Source organism: Coenobita brevimanus, chromosome 69 (genome assembly GCF_032717465.1).
Source record: "Coenobita brevimanus isolate Jiangsu-jjx chromosome 69, ASM3271746v2, whole genome shotgun sequence".
NCBI classification, from domain to species: Eukaryota; Metazoa; Arthropoda; class Malacostraca; order Decapoda; family Coenobitidae; genus Coenobita; species Coenobita brevimanus.
This window is the reverse complement of record NC_137022.1, coordinates 15,658,697-15,675,683: the sequence shown is the minus strand read 5'-3', so window position 1 is coordinate 15,675,683 and position 16,987 is coordinate 15,658,697. Positions and strand designations below refer to the sequence as shown.

Here is a 16,987-nt window from a genome sequence, read left to right as displayed (position 1 = left end):
GTACTGGTTAACTCACTAGGTAGATCCGGTTTCTCCCTCTGCATAATAGGACCGATATGACGCCGCCTGCCAGGGCGTAAACAATAAAAGGGTCCCGACTCACTTTAAACGACTGTATGATTCACCCTGACAAGATCCATTCCCATTACCTCAAGCTAACCAGGAGGCAAACTGCTTAATCTCCTAACGGGAATACCGATCAGAATACACACTATAAAGTAGACTGTAGTAAACCATTTAAGCAAGGTTAAGATAAACAGTTGCACAATCCTGATCAACCTGCAATAATTATACACACCTCATGCACACAGGCAAACTATACTCCAATGGTGTATTACTCACTGGTAATTACTAGAGCAGCAAGAATATCCCGGACAGGCCCCCATTTTACGGTTTGTAGTTGGTAGTAATTATTAAGCTGTCTCTTTGGTCTAGGGATACGGAACTACAATACCGCAAAAGCAGTTCACTCCAATCATTGTACTTATTTCCCAGGTATGAAAGATTTCCTTGCGGATCTAAATAGCTTTTCCAGTTAAGAAAACACAAGTAAATATCTAAGTTTTAATTTACAAAAATATTACATTACTTTACATATTACACAAAACCAACCCATTAAATATCCCCAAAAGTTATACAGAACAAAAGCGAAACAAATCAAAGTTTCACACCACTGAATGAAGTTAACCTGTCTACATGATCAGTGTTCACATCATATACATATCTGTATGGTGGTCCAGACGGAATCTCACACGAGATAAGCAGCACAGAATCAGTCCCAGTCTCTCCATACACAATACAAGTGGTACCGGGTACTTCAGGGTAATCACAGCTGAGGAGCAAAGTAGAGTAAGGGCAGTGAGCTGATCAGTCCAGACATCACTGGTCAACTGCCCCCGGCTTTTTTTTTTTTTTTTTTTTTTTTTTTTTGCCTGTCGACCATTGAGGCCGGAGCCCCTGGTTATTAAGGCAAAATATATACATGTATATACATTTACACATATATACATATATATATGAACATATATATATACATACATACACACATCCATGCATATGAACATACACATTTTCATGCACACGTACAGTACATATATATATAATAATTTTTATCTTATTATTTTTTTGTAATTTTATTTTTATTATTTTATTTTTTTTATATTTTTTAACCTTATATTACTTATAAACTAAAATACCTAATGTAAAGACCCTAAAACTAATCACCTAACAGACAAATCGCTAACCTATACTAAATCCTAAGAGACAAATAACTAGACCTACACTAATGGTAAAAAAGCCTCGACCAAGAGATCACCATCGACTGCAGATATGTAATGCCATTCTACATTACATACCTGCACTCATCACCTGGTGACTGTCAGTCGAGGCACAACCTAATATAGGAGACATCAATATATGAAAGGGAACCAGACGAGTCAGGAACATTTCCATATACGTCAGCTGTCGGCCCTAATTAGAATACCTTAAGCAAGATGGTATAATGTATTTACATAATTTGTACAAAAAGTGAAGAACCTCGGCCAGCAGACCACCATCGACTGCAAGTGCCCAATACCTTTCTATATTGCACACTTGCACTCATCAGCTGGTGACAGTTAGTCGAGGAACGGGGTTTAATGTCAGGGACATCTATATTAGAAATAGATCAGTGGGAGAAGGAACTATTTCAAATATGTCAACTGTCAACCCTAATTAATATTACAATATATGCATATTTACCGGTGATAAAAACCATAACCACACAGTAAAAAAGTCACATCACTCTGATCAGTCCGGTCTCTCTCAAGAAAGCCATCAATTTATCAGTCATAACAATGTCCCCATCACCCAGGATGGTGGAAAGGGTGAAGAGGACGTCTGCTGCGCCGCAGTAATTTATAAGTGGAGCACGTTCACGAATAAATCGCCGACAGCACAGGATGATATGACTGAGAGATAACACCGCATCACAGATGTCACAGTGTGGTGGGAAGCGTCTTTCCATATAAGGTTTCATATGTGTTAAAACGGTGGGATTAAGCCGTAATCGTGCCAACACTTTTTCTTCCAGGCGACTGGGGCGGTTGGCGGTGTCCCAGTCGCCCAGGTACGGCTTACAGGTTGGAATATTTAGTCTGGTCCACTGACCTTGCCACAGAAGATTTATTTCTTTCTTTCCGAGAGAGAGACTCGACCGTAGATCACGAGGAACGTCCCAAGTCTCCTCGAGCTCTACAGCCGACTTTGCAAGTAAGTCAGCCTGCTCATTACCGTAGATACGACAATGACCAGGCACCCAGATCAGCGTGAATGACTTGTTGCATGAATGCAACTTATTAACGATGCGGCCCTGGATCTCGTGAGAGTCCGTAGTACAAGATGCAATTGCCTGAAGGGCTGATTTTGAATCTGAAAATATGACAAATGAGTCATGCCTAGAATTGAGAGCATAGTCTATGGCTTTGTCAATAGCAAAAAGTTCTGAGGTAAACACAGATGTATGAGTCGGCAACCGATACCTGAGGGCACATTCAGTCGACCACACACTTGCACCCACACATTAACTCGACTTGGAGCCGTCGGTGTACAAGTGGTGGGACTCCAAGTGATGAATGATGATGTTACGAAACAAGTGGTGGACCTCCGCCTCCGGCGCCTTGGCCTTTGGTGCTGGAAGCCATGTAACATCAACAGTAAAGGCAGGTGGCTCCCAAGGTGCTATATTTTTTAACACCAACTTGTCACAGTCACTGGGGTCCACACCAAGCTCCTGAGTCAGTAAGTGGAGGCGAACGGCAAGTGGCCGACGCACCCCCCGCAGAAGGTGGTGGTATTGACGCAGGGGGGTACAGGCCACATTGCCGATATTACTTTTCCTAAATGTCCTTACACTATAGGACAAGGCCAGGGGGTCACGGCGAATACGGAGGGGAGGCACATTTGCCTCCACTTCCATATGAGCCACACGGGTACACCGGATGACTCCAAGACACATTCGCAAACATTTATTCTGTAACACATCCAATCCATTCAGCGTGGCATCAGATGCTGAGCCATACACCTGTGCGCCATAGTCTAGCTTTGATCGAATAAGGGACTTATGCACCATTAATAAAGATTTTCTGTCGGCACCCCAGGTAGTAACCGCTAGGTACTTCAGGACATTTAACAGTTTATCACAACGAGCAAGCAAAGTATTAACGTGAAGTTTAAAATTCATTCTTCGATCAAAATGTATTCCTAAAAATTTTACAGAATTTTGAAAAGGTACCGCCTGATTATCCAAAGTTAAGCACAAATTAGGTACGTTACGATTAGTGAAGACTATAGCGGCACACTTACGGATGGAAAACTTAAATCCCCACTGCAAGGCCCATTGGTGGATGGAGTCAAGGGCTGCTTGAATCCTCCCAGCCGAAAATTGTGCATTACAGGAAGAGTGCCATATTGCACAATCGTCAGCGTAGAGTGAGTATTTAAGATTCCTCGGGATGGGAGCTGATGACAGAATATCATTGATCATAATACTAAATAAAGTAGGACTAAGCACACTTCCCTGTGGCACCCCGTTTTCCTGGATAAATATATCCGATGTTACATCAGGGCAATTTGACAGAGAAAGTTCTGTCCCTTAAGAAATTTGAAATAAAAAAATGCAAATTTCCTCTTAAACCATAAGCATAGAGCTTCATTAGTATACCGTGTCGCCAGGTCATGTCATAGGCTTTATGGATGTCCAAGAACACCCCTATCATGAATTCTCTAATGGCAAATGCCTCTGCAATACAATGCTCCAAATTCATTAAATGATCTAGTGAACTTCTGTATTTACGGAAGCCACATTGTTGATCATTTAACAAATTCTTTGACTCTAAAACAAAAAGAAGCCTATTGTTAACCATACGTTCCATGACCTTACAAAGACAAGAAGTCAACACAATAGGACGAAATGAAGTGGGATTCATAAGACGACCAGCCTCTTTGTGTATCGGTATGACGTGCGCAAAGTGCCATGAGTTTGGGAACGTTCAAGACGCCCAAATCTCATTGTACAATGCTAACATCTTAATCAGGTTGTCCTGATTAAGATGCTGGATCATACCGTACGTGATGGTGTCTGGTCCAGGGCTGGTGTCTTTACAGGATTTAAGGGCAAGGAGCAGTTCATCTAGCGTAAACTCTTGGTTGTACAGGGAGTCTACGTCTTCTGTGGCATAGTCTAATATCTGTAGCTCAGCTGTGCGTTTATGATGTTTGAAACCGGGTCATAATTGGCTGAGCTACTTACATGAGAAAAACTCCTGGCGAGGATGTTAGCAACATCCACGGGCTCGTCATAGGTGGTGTTATTCACCTGCAAGGTGGTGACAGGGAAGTATGAGCGTTTATTATTTTAATAATCTTATAATGGACCAGACTTTATGTAATGGTGTTGTACGAGTCACCGTGGACACAAAGGACCGCCAGGAGTCACGTTTAGCCCTTCTTATTATTCTCCTTGCCTCAGCCCGTGCCTGTTTGTATGCAATAAAATTTTCCTCAGTGGGCTGACTATCAAAAATCCTGTATCTCCTAATGCGTTTTCTTAATGCTTGTCGGCAATCCGGCGTCCACCAATGTGCTCTATGCTTCGCATGAACTGTAGAAGTCTTGGGAATAGCAGCCTCAACTGCATGTAATATGGAAGTAGTTATATTTTCGACCTTAACATCTATGGTCTCCCCAGATATATCTAAAGTGGTGATCCTTGAGAAGGATCCCCAATCTGCTTTCTTATAATTAAATTTTGGAGGTGGAGGGTCCGAAATGATGTTGCGTGTATAAGAAAGACAGATGGGTAAATGATCACTTCCCAAGGAGTCGTCGTAAGGGTCCCATGAGAGATCTTGGTGTATACCAGGGGAGGCGAAAGATAAGTCAATGGCCGAAAAGTTACCAGTACGATCATCTACACGAGTCGCTCTACCATCGTTCAGAAGACAGAGGTTGGACTGTAGTATTAGGTCGGCTACTTGCTCCCCACGACCATCAATCCTCAAGCTACCCTATTGATAGTGATGGGCGTTAAAATCGCCCAACACTAACTTATTTCCAGGCAGATGTTCAACTAGTGAATTTAAAGCATCACTATCAATGGGGCCATGTGGAGGACAGTACAAAGAGCAAATAGACAGATACGTGTTATTAAATTTTACTCTGCATGCGACAGCTTCCAGAGTAGAATTTAGAATCACTTCCGTTTGTGGGTGTGATTTGTGTGTGTAAATGGCAACTCCGTGACCTTCATATCTTCTATACGAGTGGTAGTGTTTGAACTGTGGAGGATCAGGATGATCCTCCAGGCGCGTCTCCTGTAAACAAAGAACGTCTGGCCTGTGTATTGACAGCAAGATTGCTATGTCTTGTAACTTATTCCCAATACCTCTACAATTCCACTGTAATAGAGTGAATGCGGCGGTTTAAGATTTCCGTTGGGGGCCAGTGTGCTTCGTCTTTTTTTGTCGCCCGCCAGTAGGCGAGCGACTACTGGGGGACCTATCCCGGTGCTTACTCATGGAAACCTCCATATTCTCATCAATTACAAGGCTCCCAGACTCCACCGAGGAAGAGCTATTCTTTCTCTCCCTCGCTGGACCAGGAGCGGGAAGGACATGAGGACGTGCCGGCTTGGTGAGGGTGGTCAGATTAATCTTACCAGACTTGTCGGGCTTCGATTTTGGCTGCACCGACTGCGAAGGAGCAGCGGCAGCCTGAGAGTAAGAAGTGGCGACAGGGATGTCTGTAAGAGAGTTGGAACGTACAGGGGGTCTAGACTTAGAGGTAGGGCATGTGGCAAGTGGAGCGAAGGTAAGGTCAGTCTGTGTCTCCACGGTACATATCACGGGACGGGACACAACCGCCGATGCATAGGAGACATTAGGCTTGGGAGTTGCATGCAACTCCTTCACCTTCTTCCTTGCATCGTAAAAGGATATGCCCTGTGTTGCCTTCTCTGTGCAGACCTCTTTCTCCTCCTTCCACTTGGGACAAACCCTCGAGGAAGTGGAGTGAGCATCCTTGCAGTGAAAGCAGCGTTCAGTCTCGGACGTACAGGTGTCAGCAGAGTGACCTACAGTCGCGCACTTGCCACACACAATGTTGGAAGCCCGACAAGCCTTTTCGTGGTGTTCATAGAGTTGACACTTTGCACAACGAAGGGGGTTCGGGATGTATGGTCTTACGTTTGCTATTTCATATCCAACTTTCACATTGGTTGGGAGAGATACCTTTCCAAAAGTCAAAACAACAGTTGCGGTCTTCGTCCTTATGCCTTCCGGAAATCTTGTGATGAATCTGGCCTCTATTACATCTTGCTGAGAAAGTTCCTGTACGATTTCTTCCTCCTCCATAGGCACAAGATCCCTGCAGGTGATAACACCCTTGCAGGAATTCATGGCGTGCGGGATCGTTGTTTGGACATCGTGATAGTGGAACTTCCTCAGTTTTAGCAAATCCTTGACCTGGGCAGAATTCATGGTTTTAACGAGAAGGTCTCCACTCGCAAGTTTTTTAACTTGTTCCACCTCACCTGCACACCCATCAATCACCTTCTTGATGATGAAGGGATTGAGGCTGGACAGGGGAGTGGAACCAACCGCATGAATCTGTACAAACTCGCCGTTTTTTACATTGATGTCAAGGCGGGTACGTGTCTGGGGCCGTTCAGTCTGGGGGCAGTCCGTCCGTGCAGCAGTCGGGGGTCGGTCAGGACTACCGGTACCTCCCCCGCTGAAGGGGGGGAGGCAGTTGTGGCGTCCGCCATAGTTACCACTTCCCCCGTGAGGGGGAAGTAGGAAGAAAGAGAAAAACAACCAAAGGAGAAATTGCCCGGGGAAAAAAACACCTAGTCTGATATTACCCTCTCAAACCACTCTCGGGAGGATGCGCCTCTGTGTCACTCACACCCCAGAGCGATCAGTGGGGGGTACACTCCAGAGGTGCGTAAGCAATGGCAATCTCAGTAATTAGATATAGACACCTACTATATCTACTAAGGCCAGGGAGGAAAATGAGGTCTAGCTAACCTAACTTTATTGAAAAACGCCCTAGTGGCGGACAAAAACAAAGCTAACGCCGGTGAGGCAACCCTGCAGCTAGAAGAGAGCCAGAGAAACACATCTGAACGTTCCGCGACCATGCATGAAAGTCCCCCCCCGGGCAGGTTTCCCGGCAAATTTATGTCCCAAGCTGTAGCTTCAAAGACGTTTTTTTTTTTTTTTTTTTTTTTTCCCGGCCTATCAACCATTGGGGCCGAAGCCCCTGGTTATTAAGGCCATATATATATATATATATATATATATATATATATATATATATATATGTATGTATATACATTTAAACATATATACATATATATACAAACATATATATATACATACATACACACATACACACACACACACACACACACACACACACTTCCATGCATACATACAGACACTTTCATGCAAACGTACATATATATATAATAATTTTAATCTTATTTATTTATTTTTTTGTATTTTTTTTTAAATTTTTTCTTGGTTTTACATTTTTTATACCTTATATTATAAAGAAAAACTAATCTAAAGACCCTAAAACTAATCACCTAACAGACAAATCGCTAACCTATACTAAATCCTACAGAGACAAATAGCTAGACTTACACTAATGGTAAAAATACCTCGACTAACAGAACACCATCGACTGCAGATATGTAATGCCTTTCTACATGACATACCTGCACTCATCACCTGGTGACTGTCAGTCAAGGCACAACCTAATATAGGGGACATCAATATATGAAAGGGAACCAGACGAGTCAGGAACATTTCCATATACGTCAGCTGTCGTCCCTAATTAGAATAACTTAAGCAAGATAATATAATGTATTTACATAATTTGTACAAAAAGTGAAGAACCTCGGCCAGCAGACCACCATCGACTGCAAGTGCCCAATACCTTCCTATATTGCACACTTGCACTCATCAGCTGGTGACTGTCAGGCGAGGAACTTGGCTTAATGTAGGGGACATCTATATTAGAAATAGATCGGTGGGAGGAGGAACTATTTCAAATATGTCAACTGTCAACCCTAATTAATATTACAATATATACATATTTACTGTTCATAAAAACCATAACCACACAGTAAAAAAGTCACATCACTCTGATCAGTCCGGTCTCTCTCAAGAAAGCCATCAATTTATCAGTCATAACAATGTCCCCATCACCCAGGATGGTGGAAAGGGTGAAGGGGACGTCTACTGCACCGCAGTAAGTTATAAGTGAAGCACGTTCACGAATAAATCGTCGACAGCGCAGGATGATATGACTGATAGATAACACCGCATTACAGATGTCACAGTGCGGTGGGAAGCGTCTTTCCATATATGGTTTTATGTGGGTTAAAATGGTGGCATTATGCCGTAACCGTGCCAACACTTTTTCTTCTAGGCGACTGGGACGGTTGGCAGTGTCCCAGTCGCCCAGGTACGGCTTACAAGTTGGAATATTTAGTCTGGTCCACTGACCTTGCCACAGAAGATTTATTGATTTCTTTCCGAGAGATAGACTCGACCGTAGATCACGAGGAACGTCCCAAGTCTCCTCGAGCTCTACAGCCGACTTTGCAAGTAAGTCAGCCTGCTCATTGCCGTAGATACGACAATGACCAGGCACCCAGATCAGCGTGAATGACTTGTTGAATGAATGCAACTTATTAACGATGCGGCCCTGGATCTCATGAGAGTCCGTAGTGCAAGATGCAATTGCCTGAAGGGCTGATTTTGAATCTGAAAATATGACAAATGAGTCATGCCTAGAATTGAGAGCATAGTCTATGGCTTTGTCAATAGCAAAAAATTCTGAAGTAAACACAGATGTATGAGTCGGCAACCGATACCTGAGGGCACATTCAGTCGACCACACACTTGCACCCACACATTCACTCGACTTGGAGCCGTCGGTGTACAATTGATGGGACCCCAAGTGACGAACAATGATGTTACGAAACAAGTGGTGGACCTCTGCCTCCGGCGCCTTGGCCTTTGGTGCTGGGAGCCATGTAACATCGACTGTAAAGCCGGGTGGCTCCCAAGGCGCTATATTTTTAAACACAAACTTGTCACAGTCACTGGGGTCCACATCAAGCTCCTGAGTCAGTAAGTGGAGGCGAGCGGCAAGTGGCCGACACACCCCCGCAGAAGGTGGTGGTATTGACACAAGGGGGTACAGGCCACATTGCCGATATTACTTTTCCTTAATGTCCTTTCGCCGTAGGACAAGGACAGGTGGTCACGGCAAATACGGAGGGGAGGCACATTCACCTCCACTTCCATGCGAGCCACACGGGTACACCGGACAGCTCCAAGACACATTCGCAAACATTTATTCTGCAACACATCCAATCCTTTCAGTGTGACATCAGATGCCGAGCCATACACCTGTGCGCCATAGTCTAGCTTCGATCGAATAAGGGACTTATACACCATTAATAAAGATTTTCTGTCGGCACCCCAGGTAGTACCCGCTAGGTACTTGAGGATATTTAACGGTTTATCACAACGAGCAAGCAAAGTATTCACGTGAAGTTTAAAATTCATTCTACGATCAAAATGTATTCCTAAAAATTTTACAGAATTTTGAAAAGGTACCGCCTGATTATCCAAAGTTAAGCACAAATTAGGTACGTTACGATTAGTGAAGACTATAGTGGCACACTTACGGATGGAAAACTTAAATCTCCACTGCAAAGCCCATTGGTGGACGGAGTCAAGGGCTGCTCGAATCCGCCCAGCCGAAAATTGTGCATTACGGGAAGAGTGCCATATTGCAAAATCGTCAGCGTAAAGCGAGTATTTAAGATTCCTCGGGATGGGAGCTGATGACAGAATATCATTGATCATAATACTAAATAAAGTAGGACTAAGCACACTTCCCTGTGGCACCCCGTTTTCCTGGATAAATATATCCAATGTTACGTTACGGGGGAATTTGACAGAGAAAGTCCTGTCCCTTAAGAAATTTGAAATAAAAATAGGCAAATTTCCTCTTAAACCATAAGCATGGAGCTTCATTAGTATACCGTGTCGCCAGGTCATGTCATAGGCTTTATGGATGTCCAAGAACACCCCTATCATGAATTCTTTATCGGCAAATGCCTCTGCAATACAATGCTCTAAATTCATTAAATGATCTAGTGAACTTCTGTATTTACGGAAGCCACATTGTTGATCATTTAACAAATTCTTTGACTCTAAAACTGTACTGGGAAAATCAAGGATGGGCCACAAGTCATAACAGCTATTTATTCTAGAAGTTTCAACCTGTAATACAATAATCCAATAAAACAATGGGAACATGAATTGTAATAAAACAGAGAACAGAGTCTCAATAATGTTATAAAATTCCTATGTACACAATCTAAGGCAAATTCATTGGGCCACAATAAATCAATGCAATAAATCTATGTAGTGCAAATGTAGTATAGGTCCAGTCCTCAGTGGTAATCAAAAAAGTAACACAGTGAGTAGTCTATAAGCCTAATCACATCAGTAAACAAATATGAATAATAGATATGCCTGCACAATAATTCCATAACAATCATATCCATAATAATTCACAATTGCATACAATAAGAAAGCAAGGAAATGAAAATATATTTACCAAAGCCCAAATATTCACCCTAGGCACAACATGCCTCATCGCTATATACAACACAAAGTAATATTATTTACACTCACTTCAATGGCCACACCATCACGAGCCTCGATTCCCAGTAGGTGAGCATCCTGTCATCATCACCTTAGGCTACCACTTCTGCACACAGTTCCTGCACCGGCTGAAAGCCGCAGATAGTAAACATTCCAATCCACCATCAAACAAACCCGACAGGGGTGGATACAATTCCGTTGCTTTATGTACAGTATACCACTATTATTTCCTCATGACCTAAGTATTCGCAACTCCACAATCCTATACAACTTGTACTTACCCTTATAATATGGCTCCAACAACAAGTAAATACCCAGCGTCCACCAACAACCAGCTGCAACTGATCGGTATACATCGAAAACACCCGTCAAGTCAGCTGACTCCAAACAAATTACGCTTGAGATGCGCAATAGAAGAAAACATTTGGTGTGACTTACATTATCCATTATTACAAAATAGTTACATATATACAGATAATAGAAATACCTATCATGCTAATGATACACTCCGCCCCCCACAAGTTACAACAGGTATACCAGTAGTCTATCATAATACATACACATCGAGATTACATTTGTTCCTCTATCGGCAATAACACCACTAATCTATGTACCGATCTACTCATTACCTTATCCACATCACCATCATATCCCTTCCCTTGCCTTATTATCTTGTACCTCAAATCAACATCACGAACGTCGCCATCCCGTCCTGGATCAGCTCTAATCACCTGTGCCAGTTTCCATGCCCCTCTCACTGAGTTGCTACCTTGCACCAGAACTACATCACCCACTCTTACATTCCTTCCAGTTGTGTGCCACTTCTGCCTGATCAACATGGAAGGGAAATAGTCCCGCTGCCACTTCTTCCAAAATGAATCTACAATCTTCTGCATAAATTCCAGCCTCCGTTTATGATCTCCACTGACCTCGTACATACCACTTGGACAGTAATTACTAGAACGGCCAAGTAACAAATCATTAGGGCAGAGGTAGCTACCTAATTCCAAACTAAACCCAGGTTTTGTACCAATTGGTCGCTCGTTTAACAAATTGGCAATAGCAAATAAAGCAGTCTGTAATTCCCCAAAATTTAATACAGAATCTCCAATAGTAATACACAGGCTCCTTTTGACAGACTTGATCAGAGCTTCACTTGCACCATTATACCAAGGTGCATCACTAGGAATGTTAAGAGTCCATGTTACCCCCTCCTTCTCACCAATACTTTCTATTTTCTTGCTAGCTGATATCAGTTGAGTCCCCTTATCCGAATATATGAACTTAGGGGCACCCCTGATAGCAGTGAATCTCTGAAATGTGGTCAAGAAATCATCGGTACTGTATCCCTCTGCCAAATCCAAATAAACTGCCCTAGTCACCAAACAATTAAATATAACTCCAAATGCTTTACCATGAGTTCTCTTCTTGACCGTGTCCCTTATTGTCAATGGCCCAAACAAATCCACTGATGTGTGGTAAAAAGGTGGAGCAGGCTTCAATCTTTCTGTCCTCACTTGACCCATACATTGGTCTTCTATTTTCTTTGTTAACTTCCTACATACTACACAAATATTTTTGATTGTCTTTATTATCTTCCGGGCCCCAGGAACCCAAAATCTTCTCTGCAGCTTTGCCAAGGTAGTCTCTACACCTGCATGATCCACATTGTGTAAACATAATATATACAGTCTTGTTACTGGGTGGTTGGCTGGTATTAACATGTAGTATTCTTGATTCCAATTCTCTTTCAACCACTTCGATATTCTTTGTCCTACTACAATTATCCCATTTTCAAGTGTGGGACCCAATCTTTTGAATCTCACTTCCCAATCCATCATGTTTTTCTGCATCTCTCTAACCCACATTGATTCTGCTTCTGCAACACCTTTGACAGTGGGTTCTTTCAAAATACCCTTGAAGGATTTGCACTTGAACACAGCCATTATCCTACATGGAACTCTCAGTAATCTATAATAACCAATAATTTATCAACATCAATTACTCCCAAATCAATAATGTCCTGGTTCACTTTAGCAACAGTCATGGTAATACTGATTCTATCTGTTAGTTCATCTTCACATATTTGTCTAATAGGCCATTCTGAAATTGGTAAAGTCAGAAAATTAGGTCCATTTTGCCAGGCAGAGTCTTTCCCAATCTTCTCTGGATGACATGGTTTGGAAGTTAAGTCTGCAACATTCTGAACTGTATCAACCCACCACCATTCGCTTGAATCTGTTTTGACTTTTATCTCTGCTATACGTACTGCAACAAAAGTGTTAAACCCGTGAGACTCCTTTTGAATTTGTGATCTTACAATTGATGAATCAACAATGTGATACACTGATTCAAACTCCCATTTAAACTCCTTCATTATAGACTCTCTCAACCTAGCTGCCATAAGAGCACCACAAAGCTCCAAGCGAGGAATAGACAACTGTTTTACCGGTGCAATCTTATTTTTGGCCACAATCAGATTTGCATCAAACTTATCTTTACCAATCTGCCACCTTACATATGCACATGCCCCATATGCCTGCGTGCTACCATCAGAAAATATGATTAGGATGAGCTTACCAAAGGCATTAGATGGTTTCAAGGGTCTTCTGAAAGTCAAGTCTTCTAATGCATACAACTCTTTAAAGAACTTTTTCCATTCATTCACCACAGAAGCATCAAGTGGATCATCCCATTTTATTCCTCTATCGTTTGAATTACCTTTGGTAATCATGGACCTCATCAAAACTTTAGCTTTCAGTACAACTGGTACAGTAAACCCCAGTGGATCATAGAGTGAAGCAATCTGACTCAATATCATTCTGCGTGTTAAAACCTCTGGAAATTTGGCTTCAATCTCACAGCACTCTAAATTTGGACCACTCCTTATCTTTCTCACTCTTGGTGAGAAATTAACCTTTACTGTGAAGGAAAAATTGTCCTCCTTAGGGTTCCATTTCAGACCTAAAATCTTCTCACAATCAGAGTCTATCACATTGACATTACAATTTTCATAATGCCCACTGACTATCCAGTGCTTCACCCGAAAACTTCCCAGAGTAAGTACGGTATCTCCTCCGCATTCTGTATCAAATTGAAGGCTTTCTCAACACAGTCAGTAGAATACAGTATATCATCCACATAAGCATTATTGATAATCATGTCTTGCACTTCTGGAACCTCCCCACCAAACCTTTCTACCGTGTGTCTCAAAGCCAATGTAGCTATAGTACCACTAGGCCCATCTCCAAAAGTGACTGTGGTGAGTACGTAATGATCAGGTGGTCTATTGCTATCCAAGTCCCTCCTCACAAATCTATGAGTGTGTTCATCTAGTGTGCTAAGTCTGACAGTATGATACATCTTCGATATGTCACCTGCTATGGCTACCGTATCTTGTCTAAATCTAAATAACACTCCAAGCAAATTATTCAAAATGTCGGGCCCCTTAGCCCAAAAGTCATTCAGCTTCTGGCCCATATAAGATGCAGAGGAGTTGAAAACGATGCGCAGGGGGGTTGAACTAGATTCTGGCTTCAACACCTCATGATGGGGAACATAATGAACTGGACCCTCGTAGTCTCTAACCTCTTCCTTACTTAGTTTCCTCGCTACTCCCCTACTAACCATATCTTCAATTTCACTTTGATATTTATTTGCATATTCGATGCAGAGTTTCTTTAATCTGATCTCTGTTGTTCTTAATCTGGCATTTGCTACTTTGAGGTTATTTTTCTGATTTTTTGGGTCCTTTATCCATGGATAACTAGCTATCCAGCATTTCTGCTCTTCATTGTACACCAATCCTTCCTCAATTAACGCTAGTTCCTTTTCTTCTCTCAAACTTATGCAGTTAGGTCCAGGACAACCTCTACACATACACTTGATACATTGTGGCTCACACTTTATTCCAATTTCCTCTATGGCAAAAAATTTATCCAACGTACTCTTTAGATTATCAGCAGACTCAATGCTGATTTCATTCAGACTTGCAAAGCTTGACAGTTTATGCGTTCTTACGAGTAAATGGTTGTTAGCGTTGACTTGACCTGTATTTACATCATATCTACCTCGGATACTGAGCCCAAACTGATTTTCTAACAACTGTAGACTCTTATTTGTTTGAACAACTCTTGGTAACAATTCACTATAATTGGCACCAATGAGCATATCAATTTCACCATGTGGGCGATTTACCTCGAATCTTGATATTCCCACAAAAAGTTCAGGCATTTTTGATAGATCAACCTTCTTGATTCTGGCTGATATCTCATTGATACCAACAGCATCCACATTCCAAACCCTACCAGTTTTGTCAGTTAAAGGCACACAATATTCTTTACTAGATTGATGTTCAATGGTATTACCTACTTTAATCATAGAAAGATTGACATTCTTCCCTTTCAATCCCAGTTTCTTTGCCATGCTATGAGTTATCAACGAAATATCAGATCCTGAATCCCATAATACAGTAACAGGTTGATTTCTGCTATTTAATGCACTGATATTCAACAAAGTTGTAAATGTCTTCTCTGATACTACATTATGAAGAGTACCTTCCATCTTATCAGGGTGCAAAAGTGGATGATGATTACGATTACACAACCCTTGTCCTACAATCACCACATCACATAATTTACCCACTTTGCAGCTACGAGCTGGATGATATCCCTTCAAGCACCTAAAGCATATGCCATTATTCTTCATCATCTCAAGTCTATCTTTGCTACTAAGACCTTTGAACTTATAACAGTCTGTAATCTCATGACCCGTTGAGTTGTGTAACAAGCACCCTCCACCCTTGCTCTCTGCCTTATGGTTAGCACCTTTTACCATCTCAGTTAAGCTTACAATACATGATTCAAATTCTTTATTCTTGACCTGCTGCTCTTCACCCATCTTCTTCACCAACTTTACCAGGTCTGAATAAGTGTTATTATCAAATGTACTGTTAACATTATGTACTGCTTGTGTTACCTTATTATCACCACTACTATTTCTAATTCATGTACTCCAAAACTTTCCTCTCCTTCTGCAGGAACTTCAACATCTCTGGAAACAACTTGCTAGTGACTGACACTTCTTCTGCTTTAATGACCCATTCTCTCTTTTGAAGAGAAGGTAAAACCTTTTCAATGTGACTGACAACGTTGGCTGTGTTAAGTTCATCCGATAGATTTACCTTTTTCAGATCTAACCAACACTGCTCAACCTGGTCTACCATTTTAATGAATCCTTTGGTGTCACCATCAGTAATCTTCTTTAAAGACTTGAGATCACTTATCACTAAATCCACAATCTTTCTTGAATTTCCAAATTTATCATCCAGTCGCTGAAACATTTCCTCATAGTTACCCTCAGAGCCCTTTACTGCCTGTAGTGCTTCACCACCAAGACACATTTTAAGGGCATATGGATCAGTACCATACATACTTTTGACAAGATTCTTATAATCCTCTTTAAAGGTAGGGTAGTCTCTCAGATTACCTTCAAACTTAGGTGGCTCAAATTTCTTTACTTTAACTTTAGGTTTATCCATGGCTTTCTGGTCATTCTCAATTTTACCTATTTTTGCACATAAATCATTCTTAACTCTTTCACAGTCTAAAATGTATTTCTGGGCTTCCTGTTCCACATTGTCATTTAGATTATTGTCACATATGAAAGTTAGCAGTTCATCACTTTTACTCTCCAAGCATTTGAATGCTTCCAACACTTCATCACAGTTCCTCTTTAACACTGATAAATGATCACCTCTATCCAATCCTTCCTCACACAATGTTACCTTCCTGGTGAATTTTCCTTTGGTGGTGCCCCTCTGTCTCATCAAGGCATCATATTCCTCTTGCACCCCCATGGTGGTTGAAGTTGAAATGTACTGGGAAAATCAAGGATGGGCCACAAGTCATAACAGCTATTTATTCCAGAAGAAGTTTCAACCTGTAATACAATAATCCAATAAAACAATGGGAACATGAATTGTAATAAAACAGAGAACAGAGTCTCAATAATGTTATAAAATTCCTATGTACACAATCTAAGGTAAATTCATTGGGCCACAATAAATCAATGCAATAAATCTATGTAGTGCAAATGTAGTACAGGTCCAGTCCTCAGTGGTAATCAAAAAGTAACACAGTGAGTAGTCTATAAGCCTAATCACATCAGTAAACAAATATGAATAATAGATATGCCTGCACAATAATTCCATAACAATCATATCCATAATAATTCACAATTGCATACAATAAGAA

General features: G+C 41.6%; 1 protein-coding gene across 1 annotated transcript; it reads right to left on the bottom strand.

Moving 5' to 3' along the window:
• Positions 1–13,772: 13,772 nt before the first annotated feature.
• On the bottom strand, positions 13,773–16,590 carry LOC145406140 (uncharacterized). The gene is given in 2 exon segments (XM_080277337.1): positions 13,773–15,735; positions 15,737–16,590. Coding segments are annotated over 2 exon segments (2,817 nt in total).
• Between the last annotated feature and the right edge of the window lie 397 nt (positions 16,591–16,987).